General features: G+C 42.3%; 2 protein-coding genes across 2 annotated transcripts; both read right to left on the bottom strand.

The window, feature by feature from the left end:
- Window positions 1-6,937: 6,937 nt before the first annotated feature.
- On the bottom strand, window positions 6,938-7,327 carry LOC142163458 (uncharacterized). Its single transcript, XM_075220744.1, has one exon. The coding sequence runs from the start codon at window positions 7,325-7,327 to the stop codon at window positions 6,938-6,940; it is 390 nt and encodes a 129-aa protein (XP_075076845.1).
- Window positions 7,328-7,483: 156 nt separating this feature from the next.
- Window positions 7,484-12,387, bottom strand: LOC142163457 (uncharacterized). Its single transcript, XM_075220743.1, has 7 exons — window positions 12,058-12,387; window positions 11,551-11,985; window positions 10,894-11,076; window positions 10,675-10,851; window positions 10,329-10,557; window positions 9,955-10,278; window positions 7,484-7,776 (listed from the first exon to the last, which is right to left on the bottom strand). Exons 1-7 carry the CDS (start codon window positions 12,385-12,387, stop codon window positions 7,484-7,486), a joined length of 1,971 nt encoding a protein of 656 aa, XP_075076844.1.
- Window positions 12,388-23,218: the final 10,831 nt, after the last annotated feature.

Here is a 23,218-nt window from a genome sequence, read left to right as displayed (position 1 = left end):
TTAACTGTGTGTTCTTATCAAGAATACACAGATAAAGTCAAAATTAGCTTAGATGTTCGATGAATCTTGACTTTGCAGTTTTAGGTTTGAAGCTTAGATTCATTATTCGACAAGTTCTGGTTTGATTCGAATGTAACGGATCGTGGATTAGGGAAGATGAGGTTGTGGTGGTCAAGGGGTGTTAGTTTGGGGTTGATTGGAGGTGGCGCCGCCATCGGAAGGCGAGGGTAAATGGTGGCGGCTACTAGGGTTCATAGCCTAAAATCAAGATTCAAACCGTTTTAAGGGTGTTCGAAGTAAACTAACTATGGATTATGAAAGAGGGGATCAAGGGGGTTCTGGGGTGTGAGTTTGGTGGCGAACGGAACTGGCGCCGCCGGCGACAACCGGTGGAAATTTGGGCGACGGGTCTATAGGGTTTGGGGAATTTGAGAGAGACGAGGGTGATTGAGGGGGGGTCTGAGGGGTTTGGGTATATTACAAATGGGATTATTAATTTGAGCCGTTGGATGATTGAAATCCAACGGCTGGTATTGAATCCTTAATCGAAACGGGGTCATTTTAATTAAGGGGGGCTGGACCGGATCGGTTCTGGAAGCGGGTCGGGGTCGGGTAATGGTTAAGAATCTGGACCGTTCGATGTAGATGAATGGATGGGTGAAATTTGTTGAAATCGAAATGATGTACTTCTGTCCCTATACTACGTCGTTTTGATGATCTCAGAGACTGGAAGTTTGGACCGGGTATGGGGCGTGTTTTTGGGCCTGGAAATTTGGGTTTAAAGAACAGTCCAAACTTTGATTTTTATTTTTTTACTTTTCAAATTAATTCCTTCTTTTCCTTATTTATTTTTTTCAAAATTAAAATCCTAAATTAAGTTATAACATCAAAATTAATATTAAAAATACTAATCCTCTCTAAATTATAATTATCATGAATAATTAAATATTAAATTAAAAGAAAAGCACACAATTTGACTAAAAATGTGTTATTATATATTTTCTTCTTCTTCTTCTTTTTCATTTTTGTAAAACACCTAATTATTAATTTATCCAAAAATGTAAGATGAAATCCTAAATGCAAATGCTATATTTTTGTATTTTTAATGCATTAATAAAATTAAACATGCACACAAATATATGCAAACAATCAGGAAAATCACACAATAATTCCTAAAATAACACATAATTAAAGCCAAGACCTAATTTTGGGAATTATTTTGGAGTAATTCGTATGAGGCAAAAATCACGTGCTCACAGCTGCCCCTCTTTGTCCGGAAACACGAAAAGTTTTCGTGCAAAGATAAAGTGAGCGGATACGAGTGATTTTTGCCTATTTGAACACTCTGTGGGAAGCATTTTTGAAAGATTTGACCGAACCTCTGCTTCAAAGGTTTCCTACATATGCTTGGCTATAAAGGAATCAGGTCAATGTAGTTCGAGAAGTTTTGGTAGTTGGGACTACCATGAAGCTGCGGTTTTACTGTTACTGTTGTTGCTGCTGCTGATACTGCCTACTGACCTCCTTATTACCCCATGACAAAAATGAAGAAGCTAGACTAAGCTATAATCTATGCTTTACAAAGATTTATTTTCAAACTTGATCTTGTGACTGATGTTGCCTCGTTGACTTGTATTTTCCTCAGAAGTTCCTTTGTGGCTGACTTGAATGGTATTCTTTGAAATGCTTTCCCTTCTTCTCCAGGCGGGCACCTGATTGCTGACCCTTTAAATGTCTTCCTTTGACTATTGTTTCCTTTCTTCTGTTCTTCATGCGGTCTCCTGATTATTCGAAATTTGAATTGCTTCTTCCCTTCGTTCTCCAGGCGGGCTCCTGACTACTTGAAATTTGAATTGTATTCTGATCATGCCCAACTATGCCATATAAAAAGGACCCTGCGGACGTTGCAAATATAACCTGAGTATTCTGCCCAGAGTTGAATCCACAGAGAGTTAACCTATCAATCACTATCTTTAGACCCACTAAACTCTTGAGAACCAATTTCCCCAAACGTTTGAATCGCAGTTGATGGTGTCTTTAATAACTAAAATTGCAAGTAAATAAACAGTTGTAAACTAAGGATGCTAAGGTTGTAAACAGTAATGAGAAAACGCTAAGGTAATGACTTCCCCTATTGATGGAATCCCTTCTGTTTATGCTTCATACAAATTGACCAACACCTTTCTATCAATCATGAACACTCATCTTACCGTAAATCTCTCCCGAGTAATCACAGTAATATACTCAATGCACTCTCCCGAGATACACTAGCTAGCTCCAATTAACACGGTTCACTTTAGATTGCACTCAAGGCTTCGTTATCCCTAGTCCCGCCTTTAAACCCGCAGTTATAGATCCCTCTTATACTTTGGGAGTGGTGTTGTTCAACAATAACCTAAATATGCACTCTTTCCCGAGTTATGCACACTAAATAGGCACGCTAATTGAGGATCCTGTCAATTAACTATAGCATGCACAAAGTTGAACAAAAAAAGATTGAGACTAGCAATTTGTATTTACATAAACAAGAAGTTCATCCCCCAATAGGTTCCATCAAAACCTTAGACAAAAGATTTAGCTACTCATAACTATGGGTAAACAAACTAAAACAATATTCATCATAAAACTTGCAAGAAAAATAAAAGAAAAGAAGAAAGATGTTTTGGGTGATCTCTCACAATTGTTTTTCCTTGCCAAAATACTCTCCAAATCAATACACGCCTCTCTTGGGCGAAGTCTAGTGTTTAAAATAGGGTTTTGGGCTAAAAATCCCGTGTTTTGCACTTTAGTCCCTGAAGTTCTCCGCCTCCGTCGCGGTTCTGCCGTGGTCGCGGTCAAATCGCGGCCAAACATGCTCTGTGATTCTCACTTTGTTTGCAGCCATCTTCTACCGCGGTTCTGCCGCGGTTGCTGTGGAACAGTGGCAGTACTCTTTCAGTTCTGACTTAAGCTATTTCGCGTGGTTTACTTGACAGAATTTTACGATCGGCCTCTTTTTCTCCATATTTGATCCCAAAAGTACTCCATAGCCTTCTCTGGTCATATATAACCTACAAAGCATGAAAAACACTAATAAGAGCATTTTTTAATCACTTTTATCATCCAAACTATACAAGAAAGTGGTTATTTAGGGCCTAATTATAGTTAAATTCACCTATTATCAACACCCCACATTTAAACCTTTGCTCGTCCTCGAGCAAGTTAAACCACACTTCTAGGCCTAATCGTTCGATGCATTACCCAATTTTTTTATGCCACACCCGCCATTATGAAGGAACAACCTAAGCAGTGCAACAGTCACGCCTCAGATGAAAACTCTAACACCATGACACACTCATGCTCACTCTAGTTACTCTAACAGAGGTGAAAACTCACTTTTTCTTCATGAGTCACATGCCCTCACATCATAATTATGAGAGAAGTTCCACACACACAAAATTCAAGCAACAAGGAACCAAAGATAGGCAGAATTCACTCACTCTCAGCAAAGAACATTCACATGCCACACAAACACACCATAAGCTTGCCCCTAGTGTAGTACTCTACTAATCGAGCTATTCAGTCAAAGCTCAAGAGGTCTTTATTTGGTTGTAATGTAGGCTAAGAGACGGGTAGGATATATTTGAATATAGTGACTAACCTCCCTAAGCACTTTTAATACACACTTCCTTTTATTTCAATTTCCATGCTCAGCCCACTCGTTCTTCCATATTTTAGTTCATAGGTGACCCCCACTTTTCTTTAGGTGCAACTGTTTTGTTTTCTTCATTTTTTTCTTTTTTTTTCTTTCTTTTACAAATCCATTGCACCATTCGAGTATTTCTTTCCTGATTCCCCTTTTTCCTACTTCCTCACCACCCCACACATTGACTTTTGTATGTTCTTTAGTAATTCAAGTACTTCTAGGAGGTACAGGTTCAAACGGTCAAACTATTCAAACACAGGGATATAGGTCATTATATGGTTATCAAAGAACAGGCTTCAGGCTCAAAGGGGTTAACTATGACAATATATACAGGTGGATTCACAAATATACAGGCTACACAAAGAAATGCCTCAATCATCTCTAAAACCAAACAACTTCTATTTTGCTTTGCAAACACACAGGGCAAGTTCTAGGTATCACATGCAAGCACAGAACACAAGTAATAGCTCACACACACTTGGCATGTAACTCATTCCGAATCAGTTTATCAACACACTCATACGAGCGTTCAAGCAAGATAGGATGTGCAAAATTAAGGCATAGATTTACGAGTCTACAAACGAGCCTAAACGTCACACCCTCATGTTTGTTTTTGTTATTCTCAGGTGTGTACATCAAGGGTTGCATTCTAGCCTTCACCCATTTTGGTCCTAAAACTACAAACGAAAAATCTACCTAACCCGGTTCAAGAAAAGCCCTTGGAAAAGAACCGTGATCAAAAGAAAAACCAAGGGAAAATTACTACACTACCTAAAAAAGAAAAAATAAAATAAAATAAAGAAACTACATGGACTACTTCCCTCAAGAGTACTGTCCTAGTGGTCCGTCCTCAGGAAGAGTCTTCTATATTTTTTTTAAATCCGACTTTGACCCTCAAGAGACCCGTCGACAAGTGTCCGTCGTTGGGCCAAGTCAGTTACTTCTAATGTGAGTACAGTCAATTATACACAACAACACCAATCAAATACTACAACATACACCATGTCTATATACACTACAATACATTACCCGAGCAAGTCTCCCACCCACACTTAAAAATTATGGCATGTCCCCATGTCATATAAAAAATAATGAGTAGAAGGGTAAGAAGACTTCCCTGAGCCTCAATCAGAGTCGGAGACGGTGTTGGGGTCCACATGGCAAGCTCTCCCCAAAGAATGGAACCCGGACATAAACCGGCTCTCAGACCTGCATGCCGCTGAGACACGCATCCATACGCGTGTGTAGGCCCTCCACCAAGGTGCGAAGATCCGTGACCTCTTCCTCCATAGTACGCAACATAGGCTGGGTGGACTGTGATCTGGATAAGCCTGCCCCAGCATGGGGGCACCCAGAGGGTCTGGCACCGTCATAGGATCTCCTGGATGGTGCCATGGGAACCGGGTCATCATCCTCATCATCGTTCTGAATGGTGGTGCGTGTACCCCTGCCCAATCTGATGCCTGAAGCTTTGAAAGCTGCTTTAGGGGGCAACTCTCTATCAATAGGATTGGTGGGGACATTCTTCAGCAGGCACAATGTAGTCACCACGTCAAGAGGGCTCTTTGGAAGTTCACGTCAGTCATGTTGCCTGAGGGCAAGAACCGGATGCAAATGACAGTGAGCCAACACTTAGCCAAATGGGTGAATGAATTGGAGTTCAGGATGATATGGTCACGTATCCAGATTGGTTTTCCCCCCTGCGCAGAGTGCATCAGTCATAATATCCCAAGTGACGCCTGGTGCGTCCTGGTAATACTCGACGTCACCAGTAAACCGGGCCAGCCGCAATACCTGTTGAATAGTTTCAACTGAGGCATCTACCCATTTTCCCCGCACAGTCACCTCCCGCAACGTTTGTGATGGGCAGTTCGCATAGAACTCTCTTACAAGCATCATGTTCACCGTTTCAGGTTCATCAAATAAGAACTCCATTTCTCTCCATCGGATTTCCTCATACATCTCCTACTTTTCTGCACGGAGGGCTGCTCTGTCAATCGGAATCTCAGGGATGAAGCTTTCTGAGGCCTTGGCATGAAAGTTGCCCTCTGCCAATTCTGATTAGAACCTTGAGGCATCATATGTAGGTTGTTGGGATGTGCCTGCCGATCTCTTTTGCTTCTTACGAGCCATATGACCTGCAAAGAATACAACCATCAAATATATCCTACATGTGCCAGCCGGAAGGTTACTCAGACTTCACCACCTGATGGCACCAAATAATATCCCCCATTTATTCCATGCATACACTATGCCAAACTAGTGAGGTGTTCCAGGTTACAACCTCCACAATGGCCCCACAACTTTCTTACAAATGCTGGCATACAACACCCCACACTTACTCCCTCAAGTGATTCACGTGAAATATAACACCACCATTCACCAAATACAACACCACCACAACCTAGGATAGGCACAGAATGCCTCAAAATAGCACCACAAGCCCCAAATTTTCGGCCAAAAAGGGCTCTCCACCAAACTACACCGCAAAAATTATTTCTAGGTCTCCAAATCATCTAAACAACCCCCACAATCGAAGTATAAGAAAGACCAACCATTTTAGCACCAAACAAATCCACAAGAAGCAAATACAACAATAAAAAACAGAGAAGAAGCAAAAATTGAAAGAAAATCTACACTATTCCTACCTAGGGTTTAACTAAACTAGTTTAGACTAAATTACACTAATTAGAAGAAGAAATAGTATAAAAAAGAAGAGAACACTTACTTGATGAAGGTTGGAAAGGGTGGGTAGTGGTGAGAGGAGGTGTGGAGAAGATGACAATAGCGGTTTTTGAGAGTGAGGGAGGGATTTGAGAGAGAAAGAGAAGAGAGGATTTGGGTTTTTTTTTTTGGGGGGGGGGGGGGGGTTCTATTTTTGAATAGGGAGGGGGAATAATTGTGTTGGGGTGGGTGCAGGGTTAGGTGAATTAGAAAGGGGGGTGAATTAAAAAATTTTTGCATACTTGGGCCCGACGGGGTCTGCCGCGGTTCTGCCGCGGTCGTGGTTGAACCGCGGTAGACGAAGTTCAGAGAGGGGTTCCCACCGCGGTTCTACTGCGGTCGCGGTGGAAACGCGGTGAACGAAGTTCAGAGGGGTTCTCTGACCGCAATTTGACCACGGTCGCGGTGGAACCGCAGTCTGGGCAGTTGTCTGATTTTTTTGATTTTTTTTCATATAATGTGTTACACTTACAACAGTTTCGTCTGATTTCTGATTTAACATCGCGGCACAACGCAGGATGAGCGCATTTAAGGCTCGCTCAACCTCTGTGGTTCAGTTAGGTGCAGCTCAGACACTTCCTTTTTATCGCTCATGCCCACATATGGCTTCAATCTTTGACCATTGACTCTGAATGTATGAGAGTCATTCTCTGTGGCAATCTCAACAGCTCCTGAAGGGAAAACTTCAACTACTCGAAATGGTCCAGACCATCGTGACTTAAGTTTACCTGCGAACAGACGTAGTCTTGAGTTGTATAGCAATACCATGTCCCCGGGTTTGAAATTTCTCTCATCAATGTTCTGGTCGTGCAACCTCTTCATTCTCTTCTTGTACAATTTTGTGCTCTCAAAAGCAAGATATCTGAACTCCTCGAGCTCATGCAATTCAGTGACTCTTGACGTGCCCGCAACTTCCATGTCTAAGTTCAGCTGTTTCAATGCCCACCACGCTTTATGTTCAAGTTCCACTGGCAGGTGGCAGGCCTTCCCAAACACCAACTTGTATGGTGACATACCAATTGGAGTTTTGAAGGCAGTTCTGTAAGCCCAGAGTGCATCATCTAGCTTCCTCGCCTAATTAGTTCTTGTGGCGTTCACAGTTTTGGTTAACACACTCTTGATTTCTCTATTGGACACTTCAACCTGTCCACTAGTTTGCGGGTGGTAAGGAGTAGCCACCTTGTGGCGCACATCGTACTTAGCAAGAAACTTTTCAAAGGCCCTGTTGCAGAAATGAGTGCCTCCATCACTGATAATTACTCGTGGTGTCCCAAAGCGGGTGAATATGTTCTTCTTTAGAAATCCCACCACCACTTTTGCATCATTGGTGGGTAACGCCGCAGCTTCCACCCATTTGGACACATAGTCTACAGCAACAATAATGTACTTATTGCCATAGGAGCTGACGAAGGGACCCATGAAGTCAATTCCCCAGACGTCAAACACTTCCACCTCTTGAATTGGGTTCATGGGCATCTCGTGGCGTCGGGAAATGTTCCCGGTCCGCTGAAATTCTTTGCTTCCCTTCACCCAAAGGTGTGCATCTTTAAACACTGTCGGCTAGAAGAATCCAGCCTCTAGCACCTTTGTTGCTATCCTAACCCCTCCAAAGTGTCCACCATATGCCGATGCGTGACAAGCCTGCAAAACATAAAATTTCTCTATCTCGGGGACGCATCTCCGTATCATATTATCAAGGCATATTGTAAACAGATAAGGTTCATCCCAGTAATACTGGCGGCTTTCACGAAAAAATCTTTTCCTTTGAACCGATGAAAGGTCGTGAGGAACTATACCACTGGCCAGGTAATTAGCAAAGTCTGCATACCATGGCGCTTCTTGATGAGTGGTGGCGAGCAGCTGCTTGTATGGAAAAGTTTCCAGTATTTCCTCAACCTCAACTACATTTTCAGCTCCCTCAAGTCGTGATATATGATCAGCGACTTGATTCTCAGTGCCCTTACGGTCACGAATCTCAAGATCGAACTCTTGCAATAGCAACACCCAACGAATCCGGTGTGGCTTAGATTCTTTCTTTTCTATTAAGTACCTGAGAGCTGCATGGTCAGTATATACAATTACCTTGGACCCTATCAGGTAGGATCGGAACTTGTCAAACGCAAACACTACAGCCAACATCTCCTTTTCAGTCACAGTGTAGTTCAACTGGGCTCCACTCAGCGTTATACTAGCATAGTAGATTGGGTGCATCAGTTTGTCTACCCGCTGGCCCAGCACTGCTCCCACTGCATAGTCACTGGCATCACACATTAGTTCGAACGGTTGCTCCCAGTTGGGGGCAACAATGATGGGTGTTGTGACCAGTCTCTTTTTCAACTCCTCAAATGCTACCCTGCAATCATCAGAAAACAAAAACGTGTGATCTTTTTCTAACAACTTACAGAGAGGGTTGGCGATTTTGGAGAAATCTTTTATGAACCTCCGGTAAAAACCAACATGTCCAAGGAAGCTTTTGATGGCTTTGACTGAAGTTGGTGGAGGTAGCTTTGATATTACATCAACTTTCACGCGATCCACCTCTACTCCCTTGCTTGACACCCGGTTCCCCAAGACTATGCCTTCTTGTACCATGAAATGGCACTTCTCCCAGTTCAGAACCAAGCTAGTCTCGATGCACCGTTTCAGCACACGCGTCTGATTTATCAGGCACTCATCAAATGAATTCCCCACCACTGAGAAGTCATCCATGAAAACCTCTATTATGTCCTCACCCATGTTAGTGAATATGGCCATCATGCACCATTGGAATGTGGCAGGTGCGTTGCATAAGCCAAAGGGCATCCGTCTAAAGGCATAAATGTCATACGGGCATGTGAAGGAGGTCTTCTCTTTGTCCTCCGGTGTAATGGAGATTTGATTGTACCCTGAGTACCCATCCAGAAAACAGAAGTGTGACCTCCCTGCCAATCTGTCCAACATCTGATCAATGAAGGGAAGTGGGAAGTGGTCTTTCCGGGTGGCTAGATTCAACTTTCGATAGTCCATACAAATTCTCCAGCCTGTGACGGTTCTTGTTGAGATCAATTCATTGTTGTCATTTGTCACAACCGTCATGCCACCCTTTTTAGGAACACATTGCACTGGGCTCACCCAGCTGCTGTCAGAGATTGGGAAAATAATTCCCGCATCCAACCACTTTATCACCTCCTTCTTCACCACTTCCTTCATGTTGGGGTTCAGCCTCCTCTGATGTTCCCTGGAAGGTTTGTGCCCCTCTTCCAGCAGAATCTTGTGCATGCAGTAGGCGGGGCTGATCCCCCTGATGTCTGCCATGGTCCACCCCATGGCAGTTTTGCACTCCTTTAGTACCTGTAAAAGGTTTTGAACCTGCACATCTAACAAACTAGATGAGATAATAACAGGTAATGTGGAGTCAGGTCCCAGAAATTCATACCTGAGGTGGGCTGGCAATGGCTTTAACTCCAGCTTTGGTGGTTCTTTAATGGATGGCTTAGCTGGAGGAGTTTCTCTCTTTTCTAAGTGCAAGGGCTCAAACTCTAGATTTCTCTCCCAGAACCCTCTACCTTCCAATGCCAACACCCATTCCGCCAAATCCTCCCCATTCACTTCATCTAAGTTCATCAAACATGCAGCAAGGGGGTCCTCAATTGTCAACATCTCATCATCAGACTCTACAATTACATCCACGGCATCAATAAGAGAGCAATTGACGAACTCACTTGGTCGCCTCACAGACTTCTGCACATTGAATGTTATTTCCTCATCATTGAGTCTCATTTTGAGCTCCCCAGTCTCACAGTCAATCAGAGCTCTCCCCGTGGCCAAGATTGGTCTTCCTAAGATTATAGGAATCTCTTCATCCACTTTGCAATCCAAGATCACAAAATCTGCAGGGAACACAAATTCCCCACCTGAATAAGCACATCATCAAGGATACCGAATGGACGCTTCACAGTCCTGTCGGCCAGCTGCAACAACATGGAGGTGGGTCTATCTCTCCCAATGCCCAACCTCTTATAGATAGCCAGGGGCATAAGATTAATGCTGGCCCCTGAATCACAGAGCGCCTTAGCAAAGGCAAAATTCCCAATAATGCATAGAATTGTAAAGCTACCTGGATCAGACAGTTTTTCAGCAATAGGTCTCGTCACCACTGCACTACAGGTCTGAGTAAGTGTAACCGAAGCCAAGTCTTGAAAATCAAATTTCCGGGACATCAAGTCCTTCATCATTTTTGCATACCCAGGCATCTCCTTTAAAGCTTCAATTAGTGGAATATTTACCTGGATTTGTTTGAGCATTTCAAAGAACTTTTTATACTGCTCCTCCTTTTGATGTTTGGCCAGCCTCTGTGGAAAGGGTGCAGGAGGTCTCTTCTTCCCAATCACTTGGGACTTATCTTTATTAGCTACTATTTCAACTACTGGCTCTTCAACTGGCTCAGCTAGTTTCTCGGTCTCCTGCTGAATGTTCTTTTCTTCCTGAGCAGGCTAGACTGTCACCTCTATTAGTATCGTAGACTCATCCAGCTCAATGGGCACCGGAATGAATGTCTCAGCCTGTATATTTTCTCGAGCTCTCTCTTGTTCTACATCTAGATCCCTGCCATTACGGAGACTCACCGCCATCAACTGCTTTGGGCCCTGATCTTTTGGATTAATCTGGGTATCTGCAGGTAATGTCCCCTGAGGACGATTGTTCAGAGACATTGAAATTTGGCCCAATTGCAATTTGATATTTTTGATTGCTGCGTCATGTGCATCTACTCTTTCATTTATTTTTGCATTGGACCTAATAACCTGCTGCATCATTGCTTCAAGTCTCGTGAACCCATCTTCTTGCCTTCCACCATGCTATTGCTGAGGTAGGGGATACCCTTGCTGCTGATTGTTGTACCCCTGTGGCCTTGGATAAGGTTCCATATTGTTGGGAGGTCTCATACCCCCCATGCTTCCAGCGTTGTACTGTGGCTGAGGTGGTCTGTATGGCTACTGAGTTTGCTGACCCCAGTTCTGATTGCCCTCTCTCTGGCCTCCATAGTTTGACACATAGTTCATGTCTTCAGGGTGCTGATGATGATGATCATGTTCTGCATTCCAAGGATTACCAACTGGCTGACTAATGCAAGATGTGCACAAGCCCCCATTGGTAGTATCTACAATGTGCACTTGTTGTTTCTGCCCTGATTCCTCCACCTTTTTGGTGAGTATGCTCATCTCTGTCAAGAGGGTCGCCATATTTTCAGCCATGGAATTTGATGGGTCAAAAGGCACTGAGTGCACCACTAGAGTGATAGGTGAATTCCTCGTCGTCCACCCCGAATTCTGAGACATTTTGTCAAGCAGACTCTGACCTTCTCTCCAAGTTTTGCTCAAAAATGCCCCACCAGCTGAGGCATCTACAATGTTCTTCATGCTATCTGACAGTCCCATGTAAAACCGTTGTCCCAACATCTGATCTGGAATACCATGGTGTGGACATATAACCAACATTCCTTTAAACCGGCTCCATGTCTCATGCAGTGTCTCCATTGGTTTTTGTTTAAAGCTCACGATCTCATCAATTTGTTGAGCTATTTTGTTGGGGGGGTGGAACTTGATGTGAAATTGCTTGACTAACTCATCCCAAGTTTCTATAGAGTTTATGGGGAGTGAGTTTAACCAGACCTGAGCAGCTCCTGTCACCGAGAATGGAAATAATAACAGCCTGATTGCTTCCAGAGTTACGTTGGGTTGCCTTTGAGTTTTGCAAATCGACAGGAAGTTCTTCAAGTGCTGCTGAGGATCTTCGGCTGGTGTCCCAGAAAATAGTCCCTTATTTTGCAACAAGTGCAGCATGTTGTTCGTGATCTGGAATGATTCAGCTTGTATCGCGAGCACAACAATGGCAGTGGATAGATTGTCAGCTGTGGGTTGTGCCCAGTCATATAGTGCAGCCTCAGGCATAGGAGGTGCCATATCTCTGACATTTTCGTTGACGTTGTCTACGTTACCCATGTTAATTTCGAGTTTGTGTGTTTGATGAGGTTGTTGAAGTCTTTTGTTGGCACGGTTCAATATCCGAAATGTTTTCTCGGGGTCTGAGAGTCCTTCAAGTAGTTCTCCAGTCCTCGTAGAGTTTCTAGGCATACACCTGTGCAACTACGTCAACACCCGTAAAAAATTTCAATCAAAAATTTGGTGTAGAGAAAACTGACTACACTAAGAATTTTTGTATTTCTATCAATGGTAATTGATAATTCCGTTAACTCCCCGGCAACGGCGCCAAAATTTGATCACGCCCAACTATGCCTTATAAAAAGGACCCTGCGGACGTTGCAAATATAACCTGAGTATTCTGCCCAAAGTCGAATCCACAGAGAGTTAACCTATCAATCACTATCTTTAGACCCACTAAACTCTTGAGAACCAATTTCCCCAAACGTTTGAATCACAGTTGATGGTCTCTTTAATAATTAAAATTGCAAGTAAATAAACAGCTGTAAACTAAGGATGCTAAGGTTGTAAACAATAATGAGAAAACGCTAAAGTAATAACTTCCCCTATTTATGGAATCCCTTCTGTTTATGCTTCATACAAATTGGCCAACACATCTCTATCAATCATGAACACTCATCTTACCGTAAATCTCTCCCAAGTAATCATAGTAATATACTCAATGCACTCTCCCGAGATACACTAGCTAGCTCCAATTAACACGGTTCACTTTAGATTGCACTCAAGGCTTCGTTATCCCTAATACCGCCTTTAAACCCGCAGTTATACATCCCTCTTATATTTTGGGAGTGGTGTTGTTCAACAATAACATAAATAGACACTCTCTCCCGAGTTATGCACACTAAATAGGCATAACTAATTGAGGATCCTGTCAAATAACTATAACATGCACAAAGTTGAACAAATAAAGATTGAGACTAGCAATTTCTATTCACATAAACAAGAAGTTCATCCCCCAATAGGTTCCATCAAAACCTTAGACAAAGGATTTAACTACTCATAACTATGGGTAAATAAACTAAAACAATATTCATCATAAAACTTGCAAGAAAAATCAAAGAAAAGAAGAAAGATGTTTTGGGTGATCTCTCACAATTGTTTTTCCTTGCCAAAATACTCTCCAAATCAATACATGCCTCTCTTGGGCGAAGTCTAGTGTTTAAAATAGGGTTTTGGGCTAAAAATCCCGTGTTTTGCACTTTAGTCCCTGAAGTTCTCTGCCTCCGTCGCGGTTCTGCCATGGTCGCGGTCAAACCGCGGCCAAACATGCTCTCTGATTCTCACTTTGTCTGCAACCATCTTCTACCACGGTTCTGCCGTGGTCGTGGTGGAACCGCGGCAGTACTCTTTCAGTTCTGACTTGAGCTGTTTCGCGTGGTTTACTTGACGAAATTTTACGATCGGCCTCTTTTTCTCCATATTTGGTCCCAAAAGTAGTCCATAGCCTTCTCTGGTCATATATAACCTGCAAAGCATGAAAAACACTAATAAGAGCATTTTGTTATCACTTTTATCATCCAAACTATACAAGAAGGTGGTTATTTAGGGCCTAATTATTGTTAAATTCACCTATTATCATATTTTCTTGTTCTCCGGGTGGGCTCCTGATTGCTGAGACTCGAATTGTATTCCCTTGTTCTCCAGGTGGGCTCCTAATTACTGAATCTTCAACAGCTTTTCCTTGTTCTCCAGGTGGATGCCTGATTGCTGATACTTCATCTGTTCTTCCTTGTTCTCCAGGTGGACGCCTGACTTCAACAAAAATAGATAAAACAAATGAAACTTTTCTGTCCCAGTTTGGTAGCTGGGCACATCTGTGAGTGTTAAACTGAAGCATATTACCAAATATTAATAAGAATTTGAAAGCTAGGTCCGATTATCCAGGGGGTCCTGACAACTCTTAACTAAACGACAATTTTAAATCTAAGCTATATCTTTTAAAGGAATGACTTCTGCTAAATCTTGTTATCTAAACCAGTTTTAAACTATGTCCCATTATCCAGGAGGGTCCTGACAACTCTTATGCGAACTTTGAAACCAACTTATATTCCTTGGGGTACATTTATGCTAGATTTTGCTACTTATGATTGTTTCGAATACGATCAAACATGCATGGTACTTGCTTCCCTCACAGGGTGCTTCCTGAAACAAATGCCATCTTTGCCTCTGTTTTCAACTCAAAGAAAATCTTGTCAGTTTAAAACGTGCTAGTTAGTTGTGGCATTCTTGCTGGGGAGGGTTCTCTTTGCCCTACTTTGCTTCAACAGACTGAATTGAACCGGTCGAAAGGATTGTTTTGACCTCATGATTGATCCATAACTGCAGGATCCACAACTGTTGTTTTTCACTTCCGACCCTTTTATTCGTAACCATACATCTCTCATGACATTACTGAACCATTCCACCGATTTAACCTTTGCTTACACCCTAGGTCCCACTTTTCATCATATTATCTCCAGCATGTCCTAGCCGTATTTTGCTTTGTGCAATTTTGAATCTTGGTAGTATACTTTGACATTCCTTCTTATTTGTTGGAACAAGGCTAACCTTGGAAGAGCTTTAGAGGAGTAAAAATTAACAGCAATGAAATGCGACGATTTTGAGAATTAAGAATAAAGAAGAAAATCCAGATTTGGATGACTGATGGAGATAGGAAAAAGGAACTTATCTGAGTGGAGTCACTGGTACCAATGATCATAGTATGCATTTTGGATTAATCAGCCCAGTCTATTTAATCAATCTCCTTTCCAATTGCTTTACTTTGTTCTCCAAGATTTCCACAACCCAATTTTACTTTCCGCCAACTTATGGACCTTGATCGACTTGCAGTGCCCTGAAGGGTTTTCACCGACAAACCTCTCTCATTTGTTTGTTCCTCAATTCTTTGTCGCCTTATGGTGACCGCGAAGGTTTTCACCGATAAAACTCTCTCATTTTTACTTTCTCTCAGCTTTCGTCGCCTCATGGTGCCTATGGAGGTTTTCACCAATAAGACTCTCTCATTTTTACTTTCTCTCAGCTTTTGTCGCCTCATGGTGCCCATGAGGGTTTTCACCAATAAGACTCTCTCATTTTTACTCTCTCAGCTTTTGTCGCCTCATGGTGCCCATGAGGGTTTTCACCGATAAGACTCTCCCATTTTTACTTTCTCACAGCTTTCGTCGCCTCATGGTGCCCATGAGGGTTTTTACTAATAAGATTTTCTCATTTTCATTACTTTTCCTGCTTGGACCAGAGTGTTATCCTGGTATGAATCAACTCTATTTGCTCAACTTGGCATCTCTCGAAAACTGATCGGAAGGTCTTTCTTTGGACCGTAATATGGGCTTTGGATGGGGTTAGAAAGAAAGGGTATCAAAGGCTCAAAATAATTTGACATGGGTTTAAAATTACAACTCTTGTAATCATATTTCTTATTACAAGTACAACTTCTACCCCAATTTCTTGCTTGGGGATCTTTTGATATTTTATTTTACTATGACCGAGCCGTGAGGCTGCCTACGTATCCTTAACAGGAATCAGGTCAAACGTAGTTCACACCTGAATTTCCTTGTTGCTATACTTTCTCTTTTCACTTCTTTTCTTTTCTCTTTTCTCTTTTTCTTTCTTTTCTCTCTTTTTCGTTATTGATTCCAAAAGAGGGGTATGAAAGAAATAGATAAAGCTCAAAAAAGGGGAAACAAAGGGTAAAGTGTTTAGATAGCAGAACAAATTGCCTTCATCATTTCAATCTTCGAAATAATGTCAAATACAAACAATCAACAATTATACCAAAGAAATCATACATAATATCTCTTTACTGCATCAGAATTGATAGTCATGTCTATGCATTTTCCTTCGATATTTGTCAAACATAAAGCACCATTGGACAATACTCTGGTGACAATAAATGGATCTTTCCAATTTGGGACGAACTTGCCTTTTTGCTTCAACCTGATGTGGAAGGATACGTTTCAGCACTTGCTGACCCACTTCAAACTTTCGGGGATGCACCCTTTTGTTGTATGCTCTTGCCATTCTCTTTTGATATAACTGGCCATGACATATTGCTGCCAATCTTTTTTCGTCAATCAAGTTCAATTGCTCCAAATGGGTTTTGACCCACTCATCATCATTAATCTTAGCCTTAGCGACAATCTGAATGGAAGAGATTTCAACTTCTACAGGTATTACTGCTTCAGTGCCATATACCAACAAATAAGGAGTTGCACCTACCGAAGTACGGACAGTAGTGCGATATCCCAACAACACAAATGGTAATTTTTCGTGCCATTGCCTCGAACCTTCTATCATTTTCTGAAGTATCTTCTTTATGTTTTTGTTGGCTGCCTCGACTGCTCCATTCGCCTTGGGACGATATGGGGTAGAATTGCGATGTGTAATCTTAAACTGTTGACATACCTCTTCCATCAAGTTACTGTTAAGATTGGCACCATTATATGTGACGATCACCTTTGGGATTCCGAATCTACAAATGATATTTGAGTGAACAAAATCGACCACTGCTTTCTTGGTCACTGATTTGAAAGTTTTGGCCTCAACCCACTTGGTGAAATAATCAATTGCTACCAGAATGAACCTGTGCCCGTTGGATGCTGCTGGTCAATTGGTCCAATGACATCCATGCCCCAAGCAACGAAGGGCCATGGTGCAGACATTGTGTGCAATTCTGATGGTGGAGAATGAATCAAATCTCCGTGTATCTGGCACTGATGGCATTTGCGCACAAAATTGATACAATCTCGCTCCATGGTAAGCCAATAATAGCCTGCTCGGAGAATTTTCTTTGCCAACACATATCCGCTCATATGTGGTCCGAAGACTCCTGAATGTACTTCGGACATGACAGCCGTAGCTTGTCTGGCATCTATGTATCTTAATAATCCAAGGTCTGGTGTTCTCTTATACAAAACTCTTCTACTTAAGAAGAATCCATTTGCCAACCGTCGAATCATTCTCTTTTGATCCCCCGTGGCTTGCACTGGATATATTCCCATTCTGATGTACTCTTTGATATCGTAGAACCATGGTTCGCCATCAAGTTCTTCTTCAAGCATGTTACAGTAAGCATGCTGATCTTGGATTGAATATGCAGTGGATCGACATAAGCTTTGTTCGGATGGTGCAACATTGATGCCAGGGTAGCCAAAGCATCGACGACCTCATTATGGACCCTTGGAATATGCTTGAACTTCACTAATCGAAACCGTTGACAAAGATCATGTAAACATTGTCGGTACGGTATGAGTTTCAAATCTCGCGTTTCCCATTCTCATTGAATTTGATGTACCAGAAGATCCGAGTCTCCCAAGACCAAGACTTCCTGGATATCCATGTCTGCAGCTAGCCTTAGACCCAAAATACAGGCTTCATACTCAGCCATATTGTTGGTGCAATAAAACCGAAGCTGAGCCATAACAGGATAGTGATGCCCTGTTTCAAAAATAAGCACAGCTCCTATTCCGACTCCTTTCATGTTGGCAGTCCATTCAAAGAAGAGTTTCCAGCCTGTTTTTTTAATTTGCTCCAGTTCATCGATATGCATCACTTCTTCATCGGGAAAATAAGTTCTCAATGGCTCGTAATCTTTATCGACCGGGTTTTCGGCCAATGTTTGGGCTTTCATCGTAGTCCGAGTGACATAGATGATGTCAAACTCTGTGAGCAATATCTGCCACTTCGCATGTCTCCCTGTCGGTATAGGCTTTTGAAAGATATACTTCAACGGATCCAAACGCGAAATGAGGTAAGTAGTGTAGGATGACAAATAATATTTCAATTTCTGAGCCACCCAAGTTAGGGCACAAGATGTCCTTTCCAGATGAGTGTACTTAACCTCATAAGCCGTGAACTTCTTGATAAGATAGTAGATGGACTGTTCCTTTCTGCCGGTGATGTCATGCTGCCCCAGTACACAACCAAATTAATTTTCCAAGACTGTCAAGTAAAGAATCAAAGGTCTTCCTGGTTCTGGCGGAACCAGTACAGGTGGGTTTGACAAGAATCCTTTTATCTTATCAAATGCTTCTTGACACTCATCAGTCCACTTGACCACAACATCCTTCTTCAGCAATTTGAAAATAGGCTCGCAAGTTGTCGTGAGCTGAGCAATAAACCTACGGATGTAGTTCAACCTCCCTAACAAACTCATCACTTCAGTCTTGTTCCTCGGAGGTGGCAATTCTTGGATGGCTCTGATCTTTGATGGGTCCAACTCGATGCCTCACCAGCTGACTATGAATCCTAACAGCTTTCCGGATGAACACCAAATACGCACTTGGTAGGGTTAAGCTTGAGGTTGTACCTGCGAAGTTTCAAGAAGATTTTCCTCAAATCCCCAACGTGGTCAGCCTAATGCTTTGATTTTATGATTACATCATCCACGTATACCTCAATCTCCTTATGTATTATATCATGAAACACCGTAGTCATTGCTCTCATGTAAGTTGCCCGGCGTTCTTCAAACCAAATGGCATTACCCGGTAGCAATAAATTCCCCACGGCGTGATGAATGTCGTCTTTTCTGCATCTTCTTCATCCATTAGAATCTGATGATACCCGGCATAGTAATCCACAAAAGATCCTATCTCATGCTTGGAAAAATTATCGATCAAAATATGGATATTGGGTAATGGGAAGTTATCCTTCGGACTTGCTTTGTTGAGATTGCGGTAATCGACGCATACTCTGATCTTGCCGTCGTTCTTTGGCACAGGCACGACATTAGCCAATCAAACAGGATATTGAGTGACCCGAATGACCTTTGCATCCAACTGTTTGGTGATTTCTTCTTTAATTTTCACACTCATATCAGTTTTGAATTTCCTCAACTTTTGCTTGACGGGAGGAACCCTTGAATCAGTGGGCAATTTGTGGACCGCTAAATCAGTGCTCAAACCCGGCATGTCGTCATATGACCATGCAAAAACATCTTTGAATTCGATGAGTGCTTTAATTAACTCTTCCCAGATCTTTGGCTCGAGGTGGACACTTATTTTAGTCTCTCGAATATTATCTGTGTCTCCTAAATTGACGACTTCTGTATCATTCAGGTTGGGTTTGGGTTTTTCTTCGAAGTGAATTAACTCCATACTAATCTCTTTGAAGGCCTCATCCTCATCGTATTCTGATTCGTAATCACAATCTACTTCTTGAACTATTATTTCGGAATTAGATTGATTTTTAAGACTGGGCTGAGGATTGCTTATGCATGCTATATCACTAGAGCCAGCGTAAAAAGAACTGTACAGAAAAGAAAAGAAAAACAAAAGAAAAACTATCAGGAATGATAAAGAAAGGGAAATTGCATTTCATTGAATGATGAAAGATAACAAGGTTTGCACACTTCAAACAGACTGAAAGATAAAAATCTGGATTACAACCCTAGAATAACCCAAACAAACTGAAGGAAAATCAAAATAAACTACCAAGACTTCTTTCGAATGGGGAGAGGAGTGGCTTTCCAATTATTAAGCTTTGTTTCTGGCCCAACGAATTGAATTTCTGCGTTGCTAGGACCTTCACCATTTTCCACCATGTTCACACCGCCAAACAACTTTTCAAATCTTTCAATTAACTCCTCGTCAGGATTAATCATAGAATTAGGAATTGTTGTTAATGGGAGACTTTTGGTACCAAACTTGACAAAAGATTTGGAAAGACGTGGGACTGGCTTTGGAAGGACCCATGCCTTCTGTTTTAGCTTTCTGGCCTTTCTTATGTCTGCGGTAGTGGGCTTGAATCCCAAACCAAATGTTCCCAAGTTTTCGTGAAGAGACACCGGCTGTATGATGCCTTGCAAAGATGAGCCCAATCCTTTACCGAGTACAAAACCATTCTTCAACATCTCATAGGCTACCATGACTGATGCGGCGGTTATCTTTGGATTTGGAATGTATTTCCCCTCCGGAACTTTCTCTACCAACATCGTGTCAGAAACCTAGTAGACCCATGGTCCCTGGTCATCTTCCACCCCAATGACTGGTACAATGGCATTGCTGCGAGCACATAAACTGTCTTCCCCATGCACAACTATTTCTTGTCTATCCCATTCAAATTTGACTACCTGGTGTAGTGTTAATGGGACTGCTTTAGCGGCATGGATCCAGGGTCGACCCAACAGTAAGTTATAGGAAACAGCTATATCCAGCTCTTGAAACTCCATTGTGAACTCGACTGGCCCTATCATCAGCTCCAGCACTATGTCCCCAACTGAATATTTACCTCCGCCGTTAAATCCCCGCACGCAAATACTATTCTTATAGATCTTCTCATCTTCTATTTTCAACTTGCTTAGAGTGGAGAGAGGACAGATGTTTGCGCTTGATCCATTGTCAATCAATACCTGGGTCACCACAGAGTTCTCACATTTTAATGTGAGGTAAAGAGCTTTGTTGTGCTCAGTACCTTCTATAGGCAATTCATCATCGGAAAATGTGACTTTGTTTACTTCGAAGATTTTGTTGGCTATTTTTTCCAAGTGGTTCACGGAGATCTTATCGGGAACGTGCGCCTCATTCAAGATCTTCATTAAGGCTTGACGGTGCTCATCCGAATGGATCAATAATGACAATAGGAAAATTTGAGCATGCGTCTTTCTTAATTGTTCCACGATAGAGTAGTCATGCAGCTTCATTTTCCTCAAGAATTCTTCTGCTTCTTCTTCAGTTACGGCTTTCTTTATTAGTGCTAGATTATTTTTAGCTCTTCTTAACTCCTCGGGAATAAAACACCATCCCGAGCGAGTTAAACCCTGTACTTCACAGATTTCTTCTTTGACTTCCTTCCCTTTGTACATCACCGTTACCCGTTCGTAATTCCATGGAATAGCCTTGCTATTGATTGTTGGTAATTGGGTTACTGGCTTGATAATAACCCGATCTGCGCGGGTTACTTCTATTATTATGATGGGTTTGCTGGACGCTCCTGGTACAATCACCTTTACCCCTTCCTGTTTCGTTGCAACTCTGCTTAAAGACCCCTTTTCTACTGCCATAGATGGCTCAACACTCTTTTTGCTCTAATTGAGCACCAACTTCTCATCTGCTGATTGGTCATCTGTCTTGAATCCACTGGACTGAATCATCATGACGGTCTGTGATGGCTTCTTGGGTTCCCCCTCCGCATGCACTATTTCAATCATATTTGCCTCCTGATGTGCTGGCATCGAATTCCTGTTGATATTGGGTGCTTCGGGAGCTTGAATTTCAATTCTATTGGTATTAATAAGCTCATGTATCGCACTTTTCAAGTGCCAGCACTTTTCTGTATCATAATTCGGAGTACCAGAACAATACTCACAACTAACAGTATAGTCAAGATTCTTTGGAGGAGGATTTGGCAGTTTGGACTGTATCGGCCTTAGCATATCTAGCTGTTTTAGCATGTGGAACAGACTGGTGTATGATTTTCCCAATGGAGTAAAGCCTTGTTGTTGATTGTTGATAATTGGGTTATTGGCATAATAACCAGATCTACACGGGCTCCTTCCATGATTATGATGGGTTTGTTGGACGCTCCTAGTACAATCACCTTTACCCCTTCCTGTTTCATTGCAACTCTGCTTAAAGACCCCTTCTCTACTGCCATAGATGGCTCAACACTCTTTTTGCTCTGATTGAGCACCAACTTCTCATCTGCTGATTGTTCATCTGTCTTGACTCCACTGGACCGAATCATCATGACGGTCTGTGATGGCTTCTTAGGTTCCCCCTCCGCATGCACTATTTCGATCATATTTTCCTCCTGATGGGCTGGCATCAGATTCCTGTTGATATTGGGTGCTTCGGGAGCTTGAACTTCAATTCTATTGGTATCAATAAGCTCTTATATCGCACTTTTCAAGTGCCAGCACTTTTTTGTATCATGACCCGGAGTACCAGAACAATACCCATAGCTGACAGTATAAACAAGATTCTTTGGAGGAGGATTTGGCAGTTTGGACTGTATCGGCCTTATCATATCTAGCTGTTTTAGCCTGTGGAACAGACTGGTGTATGATTCTCCCAACGGAGTAAAGGTTTTTTTTTCTACAACCTTTCACCCTTGAGTGCTTGACTAGGCCTGAAACTTGGTCCGGGAGTGTTTTGATAGGCTCGTGGATGTGGATAAGTATTTGGTAGGACAGGAGCACGCCATTGAGCATGGGCAGGAGGTTGGTTGTATGCTTGTGCATGGTGGACGGAAAAATGAGATTCTGGTGGGGGATAGTAGTGTTGGGGTGGATTGTGGTGATAAGTTTGTTGGTGGGGTCGAGGTTGATTGTAGTGATAAGGTGAACCTCTGGATCCGGACCATGTTCCTGAATCAACCATTGCTGCTTCCTCTCTTTTCTTCTTCCCAATCCCTCCTATGCCGCCCTGAATAGCCTGAGTAGTCGCTTTGATAGCCGAATAGCTCATGATTTTATTCGACTTGAGGCCTTCTTCTACCATGCCCCCCATCTTTACTACTTCGTTGAATGACTTTCCCATAGCTGAGACCAAATGGCCATAGTAAGTAGGTTCCAAAGCCTGTAGGAAGTAATCTACCATCTCACTTTCCTTCATTAGGGGATCTACTCTTGTTGCTTGCCCCTCCATCGGAAACTATATTCTCTAAAGCTTTCACTGTGCTTCTTCTCAAGTTTAGTCAAGGACAGTCGATCTGGAATGATCTCAAGATTGTATTGGAAGTGACAAGCAAATGCTTGCGCCATATCATCCCATGTGTACCATCTCCTATGGTCTTGGCGGGTGTACCATTCCAGTGCTGATCCACTCAAACTCTGACTGAAGTAAGCCATTAACAATTCATTATTTTCCTCCAGCTCCCCTCATCTTGCTGCAAAAAC

The sequence above is a fragment of the Nicotiana tabacum genome, chromosome 8, assembly GCF_000715075.1.
Source record: "Nicotiana tabacum cultivar K326 chromosome 8, ASM71507v2, whole genome shotgun sequence".
Lineage (NCBI taxonomy): Eukaryota > Viridiplantae > Streptophyta > Magnoliopsida > Solanales > Solanaceae > Nicotiana > Nicotiana tabacum.
The sequence above is the reverse complement of the archived record's forward strand: the minus strand, read 5'-3'. Positions and strand labels throughout refer to the sequence as shown.

Coding starts and splice junctions, on each gene's coding strand:
- LOC142163457 (XM_075220743.1), bottom strand. CDS start 12,387: ATGGGTAACGTAGACAACGTCAACGAAAATGTCAGAGATATGGCACCT. Junction 11,986..12,057: donor CGGTGACAGGAGCTGCTCAG/GTCTGGTTAAAC, acceptor TTTCACATCAAG/TTCCACCCCCCCAACAAAAT. Junction 11,077..11,550: donor AGAAACAACAAGTGCACATT/GTAGATACTACC, acceptor AATCGTCCTCAG/GGGACATTACCTGCAGATAC.
- LOC142163458 (XM_075220744.1), bottom strand. CDS start 7,327: ATGGAAGTTGCGGGCACGTCAAGAGTCACTGAATTGCATGAGCTCGAG.